Source organism: Megalops cyprinoides, chromosome 6 (genome assembly GCF_013368585.1).
Source record: "Megalops cyprinoides isolate fMegCyp1 chromosome 6, fMegCyp1.pri, whole genome shotgun sequence".
Lineage (NCBI taxonomy): Eukaryota > Metazoa > Chordata > Actinopteri > Elopiformes > Megalopidae > Megalops > Megalops cyprinoides.
The window spans coordinates 18,259,922-18,279,470 of NC_050588.1; the positions used below are offsets into that span (position 1 = coordinate 18,259,922).

The following is a 19,549-nucleotide window of genomic DNA, read 5'->3' on the forward strand; positions in this document are numbered from 1 at the left end:
AGACCCAACACCCTACAACCATACATTCCAATGTCATGGACTGTTCCTGAGATGATTTATTGTGTCTTCATCCACAGGTAAGGCAAGACTTGGGAATACAGAAGTAAAAGTAGGAGAGTAGTATCCTGGGAAATCTCAGTGTGCTGTGTTTCAGTATGTTCCTGTCAAATTCTTCACCTTTGATGAATAGTAAAATGATTACAAAGGAATTAAGAAGGAAATACAGCTCTGCCATCACTGTTTTCCCCCTCCCCTCAAATATCCTTTTGTAATAGCTCAGCATTGGTCTTCAGATTAGCAAAGTAACACATGCACTAGACTGACTCTGTGGGGGGAGAAATCTCACACACAGACTTTGCCATGCTCCTCATACTCCATATTGGTTTGTGCTTAACAAAGCAAGGTAATGTCAGAAGGTAAGTGCTTGAAGAGTCATGTCACACAGTGCATCCCTAAAGAGTGATGTCACACAGTGACACACAGCGATGACACACAGTGTGATGCACAAGGTGCTGTCTCTTCTCATATGCATGGAAGATGATACTGAGAGGAGAATACTCTTCAACCATTTCAGAAAGTAGCAGAAGGTCATTTTTTAGTTTGCTGTTAGTTCAAAAGTATTGAAATGACAGCAGTCTATCCACCTTCTCAGTTGAAGTGATCTAACGTAAATACAATCTAACAGACACACACTAATCACCCAGTCTTCATACTGTAGGATAACTCTCTGATTAAAGTTGAGTAATATTATTTGCGATTCAGTCCACGAGGAGGGATCCATTCATTCAAACATCTTCGCAATATAATAAAAAATACAATATAATAAAAAATACACTTACAATTACTAATAATTACTAATTAAAACCAAACAAAGGAATGCTCAAAGACATAGTTCTGTTTCATCAATCCACCAACAGATCTTCGAAGTCTGTCTTATTTGGATTAATGCGGTCAGGCTTCCAACAGTCCGCGCTTTACACCCAGGTTTACAGTAGGAATGAGGGCATCCTCACAGGAAACCATGCGCCTATTTTCACCTAATTTCTCGTCACTGATATCTTTACATCGTGTGTATCATAACAAATAATATTTAACCCCATTCTCCATAGACATAGGCATTCGATACACACAAACAGCCCGCAGGTCTGTTCATCCGACAGGTTTCATGTATTTACGAGCATATACTACAATTTTATATTGTTAAAAACAGAATTATAAGTGGAGATTTAGTTATTGCACTGCATCATGCAAATACGCGTAGGTATAGACACACAATGAAAACATCCAGGTACAGTGGATAACTAATGTTTTCAAATCCGCTTTCCACCGCTGGGTTGAGGCTCATGAGCCAAGGAAAGCAGGCCGAGGCTTAAAATCCAAAAAATTACGTTTTAACTAGTCGACTGGGCGTGTGAGCGTGGGTTGGTGGGTGCAAATTAAAAGTACCCTCTTTGGTCGGTTTTAATGACTTCCCTGGGTGTATCACGCTGGGAGTGGTTGACATTTGAAGAGCGAATCTCCATTCTGTTTTCTGAGGCAGAACATCAGATGCCAACCCCCCTCCGTTTTCCTACCCACGGGCATGAGGGCCGCTGTTTTAGCTATTGTTCGCCATTAATGAACATGGAACTAACTTTTGATAGCGCACGAGTCATCACTTAATACCGGAGATTACGCGTTTGGTTTGCTTTCGTGTATCTGGCCTTTTTAATCCTTCTTAAATTGCAACCCCACATAATAACAATATAATACGATGACTCTTGGAATGATGAGACAGATTGTAAAACAACAGACAAACAAATATATGAATTTAGAAATGTATCTCTCATATCTACAAGAATAAGATGTACGTGTTTCCTGTTCATTGAGGGAACGCTATATGCGCACAACGTCAGAGCCTGAAAGCGCATTTTAAACAGCACCCCAGGAGCGCCATAGCTGATGTTCTCCAACACTTTCCTACTCTTTTTCCTGCTCGTGACAGTGAACAAAATCAAACAGCTACAATACAACTGTGTGCATAGCGATCCCCACCGCTTCCCTGGGCACAACTTCACCTCCCTCGGCAATATCGGAGTTCCGGGGGGTGAAATATGGACGCGCTAAATCGCCTAATCTTTGCAACCATAACAAGGGATTAGATGATTGTTAAAAACACAATGAAGCGAATGTCAAATACACGTATCAAAATAAACAAATACGCACTTGCTGAGGGATCTCTAGCTGGATCGTTAGTCAACTCGAATTTGTCGTATTGAAATGCTATTTTAATCCGTGTAGGCCTGCCTTTATAGCGATATAAAAGCTACAAGAGAGACAATAATAGAAGCCCTAAGAAAACTCTACGTGAACGGACTGTTGGATAGTGAACTTCTTTGAGGAATTACTGGCCTGGCGTCCATAATATCCATCTCCCGTTTCACAGAGAGAAATTCGATCGCATTTGCAGGCCTAAACGCCATATACGACTTCAAAGGGTTTTATATACAGCCTGAGGGGAAACACTATGAAATACATAATATTATGCACAAATTTACATAAGCCCGAATACTATAAATACCTTAAGAGGAAGATTTCCCATCGAAGCCGGGTCGTATGAAGAAAGCGATGGATCTACTTTTTTTTCAATAACCTCTGGACAGAGGCATCCGTCCGTGATATATCCGATGCCGCTTGAATAACCGTATTAAATTTCAAAGACGATCCAGACTGTCGACAAAAACTAGGACACAATTCCGCCGCGCATTTGCGTTACAACATGTGCAAGTCTCTCGAGCCGGCTTTTAAATTTAATTTATTTGCAGGCAAAAACGCGAAGACAAAAACATTTCACTTGCCTTTGTCAGCGAGAGCACGTAATATTGACTTACCTTACTCTCACGAGCCAATGACCCCCCCGCCCTGCCATGACATCACGCAAAGCTGTAGTAAAACTAACAACATAATATGGGCAGGGCTTTGGGTATAGCCGGCATAACACACACACACACTATTACCTCTGTGGATCTTCTGGGTTTTCAGTTGCAGAGTATATACTGCAGAAGCGATTCACCGGTGCGTCACCCGCTAAAGATCAGCCAGTAACTCTACAAAAGCATCAGCACTGAGAAACCATCTGGCATTCATTTTTGCGTTGGTATACAGGGCCGGATGGGTATTAGTAAACGGCGCTGATAACGAGTAGAACACTACTTCAGACTGGTGACACATTTTGAGAATTTAAGATAAGGGTACTTTGAAGAGAAACGCTGACTGGCCGCATTCGCCACGTAAAATAACAGGCAGAAGGTGGATAATGCTCGCCGGGTGATAAATATTTAATATCCGCTATCTACTGACACAAAAGGTTGTGTGAGTCACAACTGTCATATGACCCCCCCGTACTATTATGAGCAAATGGTACTGTCCAATAATTCACACAATGAATACTCGCCCCCATGCGTACGAATATCTACACCACTATAGATATTTTAACTGCAAATAAAATGTGAAAAAATACGTGGGATATATAAATAATAAATAAAGGAAAACAAGGCAGAACTAAAACGCATCTTTAAAATGTTTGGCAACTCTCACTTTGCTCTAAGGAAGGAAGTAAAAGGCTTTCTTTGGGTTTCCCAGAGAAAATCTCTCTTCATAACATGCTGCTCATAGTTATGACTCTCCTTAAGGAAGTGAATGATTTACACAACACATGTAATGTACAGTGAACGCAACAATAACTGACCACATTTTGGAATCTTGCAGCATAAAACTATTCCAGACTTCGAACGAGCTGAACCGCTACACTGTCTCGCAGATTTTCTGTACATGTCTGTGAAAATGGCAGTTACAGTAAAGTTACAACTTTATGGGGTGGCTGGGCGGGGAGGGAGCAAAGCCAATCTTTGCCTTCCAGGAATTCTGACTGGGGTGACCTTCTCTACTCAGTTTGTATTTGGGATGAAATTAATCACTTGGATTAGTATGGCAAATAATGTTTGCTAACAGTGTCCAAGATTGGTAGGCTCCAAAAACTGTTAAACACAACTCACGACATCCGTGGATGTGAACAGTGAAAATAGAAACTCCAAAAAATCTAACGCGTAGACAGAGATGCCTCGCATGGCCTGATGCTGGCCAAACAGGAGTATAGTTCCGCACAGGAGCACAGTGTAACTTCAGGACCTGGGACAGAGTTTTCAGCGTGGCCGGTCCTCACTTTCAGAACCACGGACAGCAGAGATCCTGAACAAATGCACAAACACCCAGCCGCACATACTCACGAATAGGGCATACTGGTTAAAAATGATCGATTTTTGGTTATGATTTACATCTATCGTGTTGGATTCATGGTCGTCCCTTTCCCAAAACAAACAACTCAATGCGATTAAGTTCCTGTACATTTTAAAGATGCTAAGAACAATATCAATGAATACAAAAGTAATGCTAGTACTATTACTGTTAGTAATGCTATTACAACTGCTACCACTACAACTACCACTGTTTTCACTGTTACTGCTATTACTTCTACTGACGAATATTATTATTATTTTGTTGTCATTATTGTTGTTGTGACAGATAGGCTATACGTTTATCTCATTTTGCTCTGTCGTTAGATTATTTCGAGTAGACACAAAGAACTGTAGCATGTCACATTGTTTAAAAAAAAGTACAGACTTCTACTTCAGCAGCAAATCAAGATTCAAGACTCTTGTAGTCGCTGTAAGGAATAGTCCTGCAGCAGGCCACTGCTAAAACTACAACTGCACAGCAGTCAGCGCTGAACTTTCTGCATATTTAATGAGTCAGAGTTTGTTCGATTCCCAGCTGGGGCTCTTTATGTTCAGGGAAGGCCATTCTTACAGCCTGTGCAGATGGGCAGCCCAGTCACTACAGACCACAATTAGCAATGTGAATGTTTTGTGACGAGCTGATGTATATAATTATTACATAAGGCGTCAGCGCCAGCTGAGGGTCCAAGGCCGACAAGCCCCGCCCCGCGAAGCCCACGACAGATGGAACAAGCTAACAGACTCCTAAAAATGCTTTAATACGCCTCCGGGCTGACATTGTCTCAGTAGCGTTGGCCCACAGGTCACAAATGGAGAGAACTTTCTTTTGTCTAGCGGAGGTCTGAGCCGAGAACTGAGTCGCTACAAGAGTTAAAACGCAACGACAGCAGTTTGAGGAAAACTAGTTTGCAGATTTTTTTAAACAACAAAAAGTCCTTACAAATTACTGATCATTACAAACTTCGGCAAACATCCACTTGGCAAGATACAACAGGTCGCTTTCAATAACATAAAAACACATACAAGCAAGTGTTCTCAAAATCGTATCGTAATCGTATTAATGTGTCATGCTTAAATAAATAAAAATAAACACAAACTAAACGAACAGTAAAATGAAAATGTCTGATCTGGCCAATTTAGATATCACAATGCTATCATATTACAGAGTGTGTAATAACAAACCAGCAACCAATCTCGTCGCAAGCTAACTCAAGTCTAAGTCACAAACTAAATTTCTATATATATTTACACATTATGAATCAATGTATATCATTATACAGCTAGCCTATAAACGGCATTCTCTCTATAATTCATACTCGACATACTCGACAAATGCACAGCTGGGCTGCTGAAGAACAGGAAAACTGTCCGCAGGAGCTAGCATTATAGCTATAGTACTATAACAACATCGATGTTTTGATATCTTAAAACCTGTAACAATTATACATTGTGTCGAGGTTATTTCTTTTAATCCACTAAACTGAGGCTGAAACATTTGCCTTCTTCAAGTCAAATATGGCAGCGCGGTCATCTAACTTGACACCGTTAAAAGCTTAAGACGTGAAAAGGTTTAGAACTAACCTAGGAAAGTTCCACACAGCTTCATCTTTGCGGTGCTTTCCCCCTGTCGCGCACCGCCAACAACTACTGGGAAAGTTCCCGTCATCCCTGAAAAGTTGCAGGCGAGGGAATTCATTTATGAGTGAAAGCTGGGTGTTTCCGTGTGCGCACAGTGAAGCCAATCAGATACAGCCGAGTGGGGGATCCAGACAACCACTCAGCCAACCACAGCCTCGCACTTTCCGGACGTCCCACGACAACAGCTATAGACGGAGAGCACAAAAAGTAACGGGCGCCTTGGACGAGTCCCAGAGCAAATCCATGTAAAGCTTAGCGATTTCCTTACTGCGTTTGACAGCTGCTTTGCATGGTTGGGTTCGATTGTCCAAGTCAATTAAATTAATTATTATTCATCTTACCTCTTAGGTGCACCACTTAATAGGAAAAAGGTGTTTAATGGTCTCAATTTGTGATTATATTATGAGGAGATTGAAAAGATAAGTTCTTTTAAGGGGGATATGAGCGTTTAATTATTTGAAATGATCATAAACATCCAGATATAGTATACTTAAATGGCAACTGCTGTTATACATTAAAATCCGAAAAATCATAAACAAATATTACAGTGCTGGCCAACTCGGTGAATATCAATGAAACAATCAACCAGTCAAAGAAACAACCAATTAAAAGTTTTAATCAATCAATCAATCAATCAAGTCAATCAAAGGTTTATTTGAGATATTGTCAGTAGAAACAGACACTACCATAGTGGGCTGCAGACATTTTTAATTGTGCTGTTCTTCAGCAGCCCAGATATTATGGATATACTTAATATTACTTGTTTTGTTGCAGATTCAGACAGGAAAGAAATATATTCTTTATCATACCAGGCTCTGAAATAACCTGTCAGAATTTTTTAATCAGTCAAAGAGAAGGACTTTAACACAAATCCTGTACCTGTGGCTCACATACTGCAAAGCATTTGCAGGGTCTCTCTTTTGCCCATCACACAGAAACTCTTTAAAGGGAAACAATAGTTTATCAGAATGTGAATGTGTGACCTTTCCGTCATCATTCAGCAAATCCTGAAACTAATTTTCAGCCTGCTGTACTCCTTATGTAGCAGCTGTGCAGAATGTGAGAAAGCATGTGAGATTCACTAGATGGAGTACCTACAGACAGTGACATCACTCCTTAGTGTCCGGATAAGAGTTAGTTTGTGGCATTCTAGTTATGCATTGGGAAAGAGGCATAATAACAATGATCCAGCCTGCTTACATTTCTACAGCTGGTTACAGCCATCCCACCCATCTCTACAGCGGAAAAAGGGTGTCATTCTGCAGCTGTAGACTCAGAATATGATGGTGTCATACTTGACATAGGTGATTCCAACAGCAGAACACTGCTCCTTTGAAACTGTCACCAAAAACAGGCAAGACGCACCATCGCTCTCTCTCTCTCTGTTCCAGCCTGTCACTCGCTCAAATCTATCTCTCTGTTCTTTTCAGTTTTCTTTCTCTTTATCTCTCCATCTCTTCGAGTGGTAGTCACTTGTGGTAATCTCTTCACGATTGCGCCTTTCCTCACAGCATATGTCCTGAGTTAATGCTAAACCTCGCTCCCATTTAAATAAGCCGAGTCTGTCTGCCCTGATGACAGATGGCCCTGTAGATAAGGATGCCTTGGTCGCGGACTCTCAATGCCCCCATATTGTTGTTGCCATGGTGAGAAGAGAGGGCAGAGTGCAGAATGGATTCAGGGCTTGTCAAAGCTGTTTGCAGAGTGACTTCACAAAGACTGGGTCTCAGCTCTGGGAGAGTTCTGGCCCTTTCTGACACCTCTGCTGAGTTTTATCTAAGAAAGCCAGGCGCCCTCTTGTATTCTTTGTAAGCAATGAATGCTCGTTAACATGTTAACTTCCAGCACCAAACTAGCACCCCACCCCCAACCACACCAGAATTTTGGCCTGTCCTACAGCTGTCTGGCATAGGAGCCTCCAGCAATGACTGATGGATGTAAGTGCAATGAAACACCAAATGACTATTTTCGTTTATTATTGTGCATATTATGCAAATTGTATTGCTTTTTCTGCATTGAAGGTTTTATTATAATTCACAGTATTCCCCTGTTTTTCACTACGCCCACACCTTATTCAAAGCAAGATTTCCAGCCAAAATATTTGGTAAAAATGTATAATAATAAAAAATCATCATGTTATACTATGTTATATTATGACTGACTTGTTTTATATTGCTGTAAAAATGCAAGGGTCTGATAAAAATATATTTTGCAGCTCTCCTTAAAACCCTGCACTCTGACCTCTAAAACCCCCACTCCTAGATTCCCAAAGTTTCTTATTACTGAACAAAAAACAGTGTTATGACCCCTGACAACAGTGATGGGAAGGGGAAAGGGGTGGGTGGGTGGAGCTGGTCTAAATCACGTGATCCCAAGACTGACCTCCTGGCTTTATCGGATTATTCTCTGGCTCCACCCCCACAGCCAAATCTCTTGTCCTCCCTGTCTGCCTATCAGCCACAGAGACCCCCCCCCCCTCCCTCTGACAGGCACCCCCCACTGCAGCAGCAGGCTGTGTAAATTAAAGGCCAGGCCTACAGTCACTGCAGGCAGCACCCCGAACACAGTGCCTCATTACAATCACAAAGCCAGCCACACTTTGGGGCGGGGCATCTCAAACTCTCAGCCCGTTTGGCTGCTGAGGGACTGTCATCCTTAATGGGCTCTCTGAGCCTGTGTGTGTTGTGTGTGCTGGGCCAGCTGCCACTGTGAAGAATATCAGTCTGGTGAACTCCCACTCTTTTTTTTCAGGCTTGTGATTGAGTGAGTGCGCAGGAAGCTATTCAGAGTAAAAAATAAGATTCTTTAGAGATTCTAAGAGTCTTTACGGCAAGAAAACAAAAACAAACTCCAGTCAAAAACAAAGCCGACAACCGTATTCACAAGTACACACACGCGCGCGCACACACACACACACAAAGACTCAAACATACACACACATACACACACAGTTGTGGTAGTGCTATAACGATGTAGAGGTCATGCTGATAAGCCCAGTAAAATCAGCTTAAAATGATGTTCTGACAGCAGTGGAATAAAGGCTTTAATTCTGCACACAGAAAATCACATCCCCCCAGTCTCAGTACAGCCTTTTGTAACCCAGTACAACTGAACCTTGCAGTCCCCCTACCAGTGTCTCTCATTAAAACACTCTTATTTTCGTAACTCACTTCATCTCCCCTCCCATGGGACTCTAAACTGTAGGGGGCATGTATGGTGTCCTTAAAATAAACCCTTACTGCACCCACAGCATCTATTCCAATTGTAGTGCCACCTGGACTCTTGGGTTTTTCCATCTATGGTCACCGTGGTGATGGCGGATGCCTGGAGTGAGCCCCCAGATTCCGGTCTCCGTGGTGATGGCTGATGGATGATAGGCTAGAGATTTTGCAGCGGCCACACGTGCCTCACATTCCATGTGCTGCAGACATGCGGTCTCTCTAGAGGCATAAATGGCCATCTGTATGCAAATCACAGGAAAGGTACAGAAATGTGTGTGTGTGTACGTATGCATGTGTGCGCTGAGTGTCTGCTCATCTGTGTTTGAATGCCTTTTTTGTGTGTTGAGTATGTGTGTGTGTGTTGAGTGTATGTTTTTATGTTTTGCTGTGCATCTGTTGAGTGTGTGTGTGTGTGTGTGTGTGTGTGTGTGCATTGTAATCATAGCAGTTGGATGGAAGATTCACAAATTGCAGAATGTATCTTATAAATCTGAAGTTACCAATGAAACAGCACCTGTGCTAGCCAGCCAGTGATCTTGTTGCTTTTAACACAATTGAAACTCAATTTACTGACATTCTTTTTCTGTCACACAACCCAAAGGTGGAAGGACAACAGTCAAGCACACAGTGTCCCTGAGAGATGTGAGCAGTACTAGGAAGGCAGTCTGAGTACTTGTGGGGGCAGTTACCACCTCCTTGTAACATGTGAAATGGCCATAGTTTTCACACATGCTATCAAGAGCCCCATTCTGCACAGCCTCCTCTGGCCCGTAACATGTGGAATTCAATTCCCATCACTGGGCGACTGTCACACAGTGTGAAATAATACAGTCACACATCATTACAGTCAATGGTATCCTTCATGCTGCCAGTGTGCAGTTTTCCGCTCTGCATGGTGGATGAATTTGGGTGCAATTTCTTTTTTGTCATTTCTAGAAGGATATTTCTTTCCTGTTAGAGTAGGAAGGCAACAGCAGTTAGCAAACCAAGCCACAGATGCTCTCAGCCAAAGGCATGTGAGCTGTGTGGTTCTGGTGTGGAAACACAGTGTAACAGTCTCTCCAATAATAAACAAAGCACGACAGGTGAACTAGGGTTTGAGAGACATGGAACCTCCTGCCTCACAAATGTTTGTCTGCTACTGGATCAATCTCCTGGTCGTTCTCCTGATCATTCTCCTAGTCCCTCTTCTGGTTGTACTCCTGGTCCATCTCCGGGTCAAAGTCCAGCACTTGGAAGCATTAGGATGTACAGGCAAGCCACTATGTACTACGGGCATAACCCTTGACCACACCTCAACAGGCAGACCTTTTGAGCATGCCGCAACCATGCCTTGATCACTCTGCGAGAGGTGGACCCCTCGATCATACTGTGACCATGTCACAACAGGCTGCCCCCCTCAACCATGCCACGTCCATGGCTTGACCACTGTGATAGGTAAACCCCATGATCACAATGAGACCATGCTTCGACAGGCAGACCCCTCTAGCCAGTTTTCACATTCATTTAAACAGCAGAAGAGAAGAGTTGAATGGACTGTCTTCTCTCAACTTTTCAGAAAGCAAAGCATCACGCTCCATATGTGAAGGACAGCACTACAACAGACAGAAAGATCATGGGGGGTTCCCTGGCCCATTTCCATGAGTCACGAGCTGAAAGGAGTGTCCCAGTATCCCTGTGTGTCGTCACGGAGACGGTAAAGAAAGTGCCTGGGAGGAGTGTGTGTGTGTGTCTGCGTGGGTTTGTGAGTGTGTGTCTGTGTCTGGCTCTGTGGTTCTGGCAGACATGACTACTCTGCCCTATTGTGTGGTGGTGCAGTCTGGGACCATTGTTTGAGGCAGCTGTAGGGACTGGGACCTGCTCGACAGATGACTGTAATCCATCTCCACAGAGCGACAGATAGGGGGAGCAGAGATCGAGGCAATGCCAGAAACGCAGGGCCTGCATGCCATCAATGCTACCATAGCCACATGAGCCAACGACTTTTACAGGAGGAATCTGTAGAAAAACATTCTTACTGTTGTGACATTTAATTTCGATTAAATTGCTAAACTCCACGTTGAAAATGCTATTACATTTCATCTAAAGCCTTAGCCAGTCAGGGCGAGTGAAAATGACCAGCTGGCACTCAGAGTCTCAGTTGTCGGCATCCACCAGGGCGTAGTATGGGAGGCAAGTGATCTGTTATCTGGGGCCAGCAGTCAGCTCCATGACTGATGAGCATCATCAGTCAAACATTGGAACAATATAAAACATAAAGGTGAAATGTATGTATCAACATCAAAACATTTCCTACTTTCCTACTTGTTATAGTCTCTTTTTATGTCACACCATCACCATGTGAGTAGGCACTGGATATCTCCCTTTAATCCGTCTACTGATTCAAGCAGGGACACAACAGCCTTTGCCCTGCTAAGTAATGCAGGGACCGATCACAGGCAGTGAGGTATCTGTGGCAGCTTCGAACTGATGGTGCTGACAAGTAAACATCACTTTCACCTGGTGTCTCTCCTGCATGCTGGGCAGCAATCATTACCTCTTTCCGTGGTAACTCTCCTGCATGCTGGGTAGTAACCATCAGCTCTTTCCCTGGTGTCTATCCTAAATGCTGGGCAGTATCCAACAGCCCTTCCCCATTTTCACAAATGATATCTTTAAGCACTCCTGCAGTAAAATGGAAATAACTGAGTTTCAAAGCTTTCCTGTCATTCTGTTCTGACATTACTGATCAGTGATCAGCAGATGATCAGCTTAATAAAAATAAAAATCACCATTTGCACTTTCAAACAACTCAGCTGGTTCAGGTGCTCATTTAAAACTGCAGGTTGAGCCCTAAAGCCCAAGACATCACAAGTTTTAGTCTGGACTGTGACATTAGCTGAGGAAGACCAGGAATCCGCAGCAATGGCAAGTAATTAGCTCTGTTCTGCAGAGTGGGGGAGTGTGGGTCACATCAGCCAGGGTCCTCTCTTCACACCACTCAACAGCACCCTCTAGCAACTCATGAGGTGCTCATGAGTATCTTGAGAGATGCGCCTTTCCTTTGTTCAGTATTCACTCTCCTACGCTGCACTGTGGAACTTCTAATGCGAAAACGGCCAGTGGCTACATGCGAGTGTATTTGAAGATTGGACTCATGGCTCTTCAATGCTTCTGTATGAGTGCAGCAGATGCTACATTGAGGTGAGCTGTGCTATGTACAGTCGGGGATTCCAAAGTCGGGGTGAAACAGGAGAAAAGATCACCATTTAAATGCCGGTGTTTGCATCAAAGCATAAAATCCAGTTAAAAACAGCATGGGTGGATAATCATAGCTCCATTATGGACTCCCCTCCTGTTTCCTACATAAGTATCGTTCCGTCATGCTTGTGGATTTTTGCCAAGATTGGTTTACACCAGAGCCTGGCCCATTTGCTCCTGCTGAGTTCTTACATGGCAGCAGGCAATTTACATCTGATTTTGCACCAAAGAGACTCTACCTTTGCTCCTACACCCTTTTGATTATGTCGCTTCCTGCATCAGAGTCTATTGCGGTATTAACAATAATAGATAAAGTTATTAAAATTCATTGGACAACAATAACAAATGCAAACAGATCCGACATAATGCATGTATACGGAACATTCTGTTGTGAGAGAGCTATTTACAGGACATCCTCTCCAGACAGCAAAAAGCAGAAGTGAATAATACACTTACACGTCTATGACCTACTGCTGAATTTGTGTCTCCAGACAATTTGCTGTCTGAAATTGATTACAAAGATTAAATAAGTATTATACAGATTAAATAAGTTTATCCTCCTGAGCCATGACACATGAATTGGCTTCGTTTTCTTAATTAGCAGATTGCACAGCATTAAAGTATACTTACAATATACTCATAGCATACCTTGAGTATACTCAGAACATAGTCACAGCATACCATGAGTATACCTACAGTTTAGTGACATCATATGAAGGTTACCACTCCAAGTATACCCTTTATGCACTCAGAATATGACAATAGTACATTACCAGTGACCTTCACAGTGTACTCACAGAGTCTACCAACAATCTATCTGGATTATACCAAGAGTAAGCCAATCATGTACCTCTTTGTAAGTGTGCCCACAATCCTCCTATGGTGTACCCACAGTTTAGCCCACTCCTCTTAGTTTAACACCTGACCCACCTTCTTTCTGTGCTGGAAAACAGGACAGAGTGAAAAACACCGCTGCCTGCTAACATACCTCTTCTTCCTCCTCCACTGTCCAGATCACAGCCCTAAGAGACTCACTAACTCTCTAAAAGGTCATGACCCTCAGAGACTCACCCTAATACATCCCCCAAGCTTGACGCCCCCATGCTTCTCCCCGCTGGTGCTGTATATCAGTCAGTCAGTCAGTCAGCCAGTCAGTGAGACACCACAGCTCTGAACCTCTGTGTTCCTCATGCATCTCTCTCTATCTCAAACAAGCAGACTTTACATGCAGAGAAGGGCTCAAACGTGCCACTGAACAATTGCCACAGCTCATGACCTCATGACATCTGACTTACACATTGCTTTTATTTCTTCCTTTTTCCTGGTCATTTACGATGAGTCAAAATGTTAAAACACCAGCTCCCAAATTTCTCAGCAAATTTCCCTGCCCAGGAGCTGTGCGCAGAATGACTGCAGATTGGATTACACTCAATAATCCCATCAAGGCAAACCTTCTCTGCTGACCTGTGGGACCATACGGAACTCAAAAAACAGCAAAAAAAAAAAAAAAAATTGAAACCCTTGTGTGGAGAAACATCAAAAAGCTGAATTTTCTATGGGGTATAAAAGATTTATTTTGGGTGCCTCTTAAAACTGAGAATAAAATATGAGATTTAATTTAAATCTTGCAAAAAATTTAAATAACTCTTGGTTTATTCCCCAGATTTATCTTAAAACTAGGGAAAAAAGTACATGATCGTTTTTTTTTTGTCTTGTTCTTTATATTTAGCCCCCCCATAATACTCATATGGCAAAATCTCAGTGAATGGTGTCTCAAAATGTTTCTGTTTATTCTATGAAATATGAAACTGAATATTCCAGCAGAGTAGCCTGTGGTGTGCTTTCAAGCAGAGGGACCATTGCTGAAGGAGGGAAGAGACAATATCCTATATTCATATATAAAAAGACACTCCCTCTTTGAGATGTACCTGTAACTGAGGCCTTGAGGATCATTTCTGATGGCTTTTGAGGTGCAGTAGGTATATATTATTCTCCACTTCCATTCATAGCTTGATTCCAGCCTCCCTCCTCTGTCTGTTATGGCTTTTGGAGCTGAACTTTGACCTCTTTGCTTCTTCTGGACAGCTGTCTCTGACTGGAAAGACATAAAAGAGCAATGACAGGTCAGCACCCTCTACAGGTGAGATAGCCCTATTACACCAGGCTGCTCTGAACACAATGAGCAGGTTTCCATGGTAAGTTTAAGATATAGTATTAGCTAAAGAAACTGTTCAATGTGTTTGCCACCATGGAGAACATTATGTTAACATTTTCTTCATCTGAGTCCTGAGAGTTCTTAAAATTACTGCTACCAAAAATAGACCCAATATAGCACCACTACAGCAAGCAAATCCATTGACTGAACAAAACAGTGATGTTCCGCTCTCAGATATTCTGAGCACAGCTCAGTGCAATGCACCCACAGTGCAGAGCTACATGCAATGTGCCTCTGATTTCTCACTTCATTCCTCATCTGCACTCAAAGACAAAATCTGAACTGTGTTTCTTTTCCAGCATCAACTGTAAAAGGACTTACCTCAATGCTCTAGTACTGATCAGGAGATTCTCTCAGAAATCAGGCAGTTGAAAGAAGCAAAATAGTTGTGCTTGTTTTCTGTATTGTGTGAGTGGGTGGCTGCTATCTGAGCATTCAGGAGAAAAAGAAAGTTGGTTTCACAATGCTTCCCTTTCAGCACAGGAGATCATGCCACTGAGACATGCCTTGAGGGTCAGTTACCCCCTCCAGAGCCCTGCTTCCTGTGAGCCTACAGGAGAGGCTAGAATCAAGCCACCACGGGTGAGCTCATAACCATGCATGCATGTGTATGCGTGTGTATGCGTATACATACGTGCACGTGTGTGTGTGTGGTGTGTATATGTGTAAGTCTGTATGGGAACACATTTGTGTGTGTGTGTCAGTTAGTGTGTGTGTGTGTGTGTGTGCGTGTGTGTATGTGTGTGAAAAGAGACAACTCTCTCCACTCTCCTGCCTGTGTGAGTGAGGGTGAGTGCAGGATGAAAGGTGTGTCTGAGACAGCTCCAGGTGCAGAGTCTAAAACAATATCAGCATTAGGGCACAGCGCAACAACGTGAAAGTGTCCAACAAGACCATTCTCTCCTGTCTCTGAGATACAGTAGGCAGAGAACACACAACCCCGTGGAAGAAATCCAGCTATAATGCAAGCTGCAGGTCTCCGCAAAGCGCTTTTAATGCAAGTATGAAAATAAAGTTTATTATTATATTAGTATAAACAATACGCTATAAAGCGGCCTGTGTTAAACATGTCTCTGGTCAGCGCTTTGAGCGCTTGTATGAGAAGTGCTGTATAAACAAAGTGTACTATATATATGTGTGTGTATATATATATGTGTGTGTGTATATATATATATTTTATCAACAAAACACACTCTCCGACGCTATAAAAGAAAAAACATACTTTTCCCCTTTGAAGACGACAGTCTGTCATTGTGTGTGTGTGTGTTTGTGTGTGTGTGTGTGTGTGTGTCTACAAGTGTGTCTATATTTGCCTAACACAGTGATTCACCACTTCTGAATGCCACGCTTTCAAGTCGTCACAAAGCAACAGATACCAACCAAGCTAGGAAACTTAGCTTGGTTACTTAGTTATACTTAGTTATACTTGGTTACTTAGTTATACTTAGTTATTTTTCTTCGCGGGGGCTTTCCGCGAAGAAAAATAACCCAATTAATCATATTTTACTTAAGTGTTTATTTATATACACATAAATTCCTGAAATCATGTTGGTCTGAAAGGACTGTACAGAGCGACTGGAGATGGACTTTGACTTGCCTGAGGCAGCACGCTAAAGCCGACGCTTCCTCTTCCACAGTCGGTTATGTCACGTCTTGTGACTTCTCCAGCTGCCCGGACCTTAAATTAATTCCTTCAGAAGTGAAACTTAAAAAAAAAAAACATATCACAAGACCTGCGTCTGTGATAAAGTTTGAAAAAGTTTTCTAAACTTTTCGACCTTGGTGTATAGTCAGTTCTGTTCCGATAAGAAAACCTACACGTTTCTATCTCGTCCCCTCAGCAAAGTGAGTAATAATAGTTAAAATTCTTAAAAGGTTCTCTACGAAAACTAAAACAAAACAAAATCACAATTTTTTCCTATCACAGAGCCCACAGAAAGAAAGTATTGGAAAAACAGTATAATGTCTAAAGTGCAATCTTCTGTGTTGTTTGCGAAATGAAAACTAACTGGCAGAGACAGTTAATTCACGCGATTAGAACTGACAGTGAATGGCCGCATAAGCAATTAGTAATATTACTAATCGATTAAATGTAGGCCCTAATTGTGGCTGTTTAAGGCTGTCTCCTATGCATATGCACCACTTCAAACGATGAAATAAAGCAGAATACAATTACATAAAAAGAAATCACAATAAATGTCATAAAAGTGTTTGCTGTCAAAAATGTTTATTACTTACCCCAAGGTCTCAAAAATCTGATATCATTGTTATGCTTTATTGTTTGCGCACTGCTATTATAAATGAACAGATACTATTCAGCTATAAGTTAGACACATCTTTCAAGCCTCCAGTGATAACAGTTCTGTCTTGATCAATAGCTCTTCCCGGGACTCAGTGAAAATACAGTGAATGAAAGAGCACGCCCCCTGCTGGAGAGGAATTGTAGAGCGGATAATAACCACTTCGAGTGGAGATAAATCAAGCAGTTCATTGAACATCCGTCAAAACAAAACGAACATAGTCAAAGGACACTACAAACGTCCACCACCTCAGTTCAGTTCACTATATAGCGTCACTGTAATATCTTTTAATTATTGTGTTATCCGTTTTTGAGGTTCTACTCTGGTGAATGACTTGTTTTCGTGGACTGTAATAAGTGTTTTCCAGCTTCTCATTTAGGAAATAAGACTAGTTCACAGCGATAGGTCCCTGCCTTAGAAATTTCATGCGTAATCGACAGCAAACAATCGAGATCAAAGGTCACCATGATTTTCGGAGAGCCTTTAAATTATTTTGTGTAAAGTCATGTGAGAGATCTGCTATTATTCGACGAAACTTACTCATGAATATTCCATCTTGTTCTTTGTTCGACCGTCACCCTTATACTTGGATAATTTACGATTGAGCTAAATTAAACTACAACTACAAATTCTGTCGGCAGTCAGCCCCTCAATAGTAGACCTGAACGGATTGCTCCACCATTCTCTTTGTAAGTTGTTTCTGCTCATTCTCTAACAACTATGCTTGATCTCTTAAACCCAGAAATCAAGACTTCAAATGTTTCGTGACAATTTAAATATAATCCACTATATGCCGTATTGTGAGGAATTAAAATTTACATCCATTTTAGCAGTGCGCCAAGAGAAAAAAGAGTCACGACCAGCTTCACAATGCACTGTGGGGACTGACACAAACAAAAAGAGATGGAGAACACGTGGTTCCAGCTAAAACGTTACAGATGCGATCATTTCAGTAAAAAAGTCTTAGGCTACATTTTTCAAGACAGCCCCACGTTCATACGTTAAATATGCATATCGATACAGAAAAACTGACGCGTCGCAAGGGATTTATTACACACCCAATTGTCGCTCATCGCACTTCATGCATTCAGTCACACTCCGGGAGAAAAGGAAATGGAGATTTATCTGCCGTGGAGGCGACAGCTTACTTTTCAGTTTGCACACCAACCTGGAACAGTTAAATTTGGCAGTTACAGTTACGGTGTTTAATAGGCTACATTTTTTGGCGCTATTATAATTTAAGTGCATTATAACGTTGACGGCCTTAATCAATGGACATGTGTTATCTCCGCTTTTCTCAGCGAGAGGCTGAATGAACATTCTACACGCATCTGGCCCTTCTAATTAAATATGACCCAGGCCCGGACACGCCGGCTTTGGATGATGACGTTGAGATTAATCTAACTGGGTTAACTGGGTTTTGCATTCGACGTGGCGATTAAACCAGAACATCAAGCAATTCAAACAAACACTAAAATGGACCATGCGTTGGCCCAGCATTTTGGGAGTCATTACAGGTCACACTTCAAGAGACAAAAGGTTAATTTGTGACGTTGGTTGTCCTTACCAAAGGTTGTGGTTTCTAACAAAGATTCAAGAGGAGTCTGGTCATCATAAGAATGTTTTAAAGACAGGTAGGTTGTTGGCCCCTAACCACAGAATGTACACACAACAGCATTCATCTTTCTGAGACATCAGTCTACAAGGGTCCAACAATCCCCTGCAGACAAAGCAAGGCAAAAGACTTTTCCTTCTGTCTCTTCTTCCTACCACTGTCTATTACTGTGCATTTATGAGTATTTATAACATACTGTATTTTCAAGTCAAATGTGTGACAATGTGAAGCATTTGTTTTATATTTTTGAGGGAAGATTGAGTGCTCAGGGATTCAGAGGACGCTGTTTGATTTCTGGTCTGGAGACGTTAGCTCCACTTTGTCACTCCCCCACCCACAGCCTGCAGTCTGGTCGGAGACCATCTTTTAATCCCCTCTCCCTAAATCACCTCCCCTCTCAGGCTCAAAAGTGCTTTACTGGTGTCAGAGGCATCATTACCATGGCAACCACATCTGGAAAAACATCAAACCTTTACCCACCTCCTCTTTATCCCTTCTCATTTGCTGCCTGTCCTCCCTGACTCCTATTATCTTCTTTCTGTCTCCTCTCACCTCCTCTCTGACTCCTCTGTTCTCTCTCTCTTCTCCTCCATCTCTCTCTCTCTTCACTGTTAGTTCTCACACTCGCCGCACACCTTTAGCAGAGGGTATCCCACCAGTATGCTCGTTGGACTACCAAGCCTTCACAATCTGTGTGCGTGGCCTCCGTGGGAAAGCACAGCAATTACAGAGAAAGTCAAACTGCGGGGTTGTGTAATGACTGCACTTTCTCTTTCAGTGGGTGTATGTGTCCTGATTGTTTGATCATCATTTTTTTCTGGGTGCCACCTTGTGCATTTCTCTCATTTGCCCCGCTCGATAACAAAGTGCAGCCTTGTGTATTGATTCATGAATAACTACAAAGCTCAGATATAATCTATTTTTCATCATGTTTAATGCTACCTCTCTAGGTGATTTCTCCTGTGCTCTGTAGTGTATATTTGTGCCATTTTTCCTTTTCATTTCACATTGGGCATCTTAGAACGGCTTTTCTGTAATGCACTCTG

At 42.2% G+C, this 19,549-nt stretch overlaps 1 protein-coding gene across 1 annotated transcript in view; it reads right to left on the reverse strand.

Annotated features, from left to right (window-relative positions):
- LOC118778745 (myelin transcription factor 1-like) overlaps nt 1–14,377 on the reverse strand; it is a 31,121-nt gene extending 16,744 nt beyond the window's left edge. The window contains exon 1 of the mRNA XM_036530415.1: nt 14,302–14,377. Within this exon, the coding sequence (XP_036386308.1) occupies nt 14,302–14,326 (25 nt within the window). The 5' untranslated portion in view covers nt 14,327–14,377. The remainder of the gene's footprint in view (nt 1–14,301) is intronic.
- Between the last annotated feature and the right edge of the window lie 5,172 nt (nt 14,378–19,549).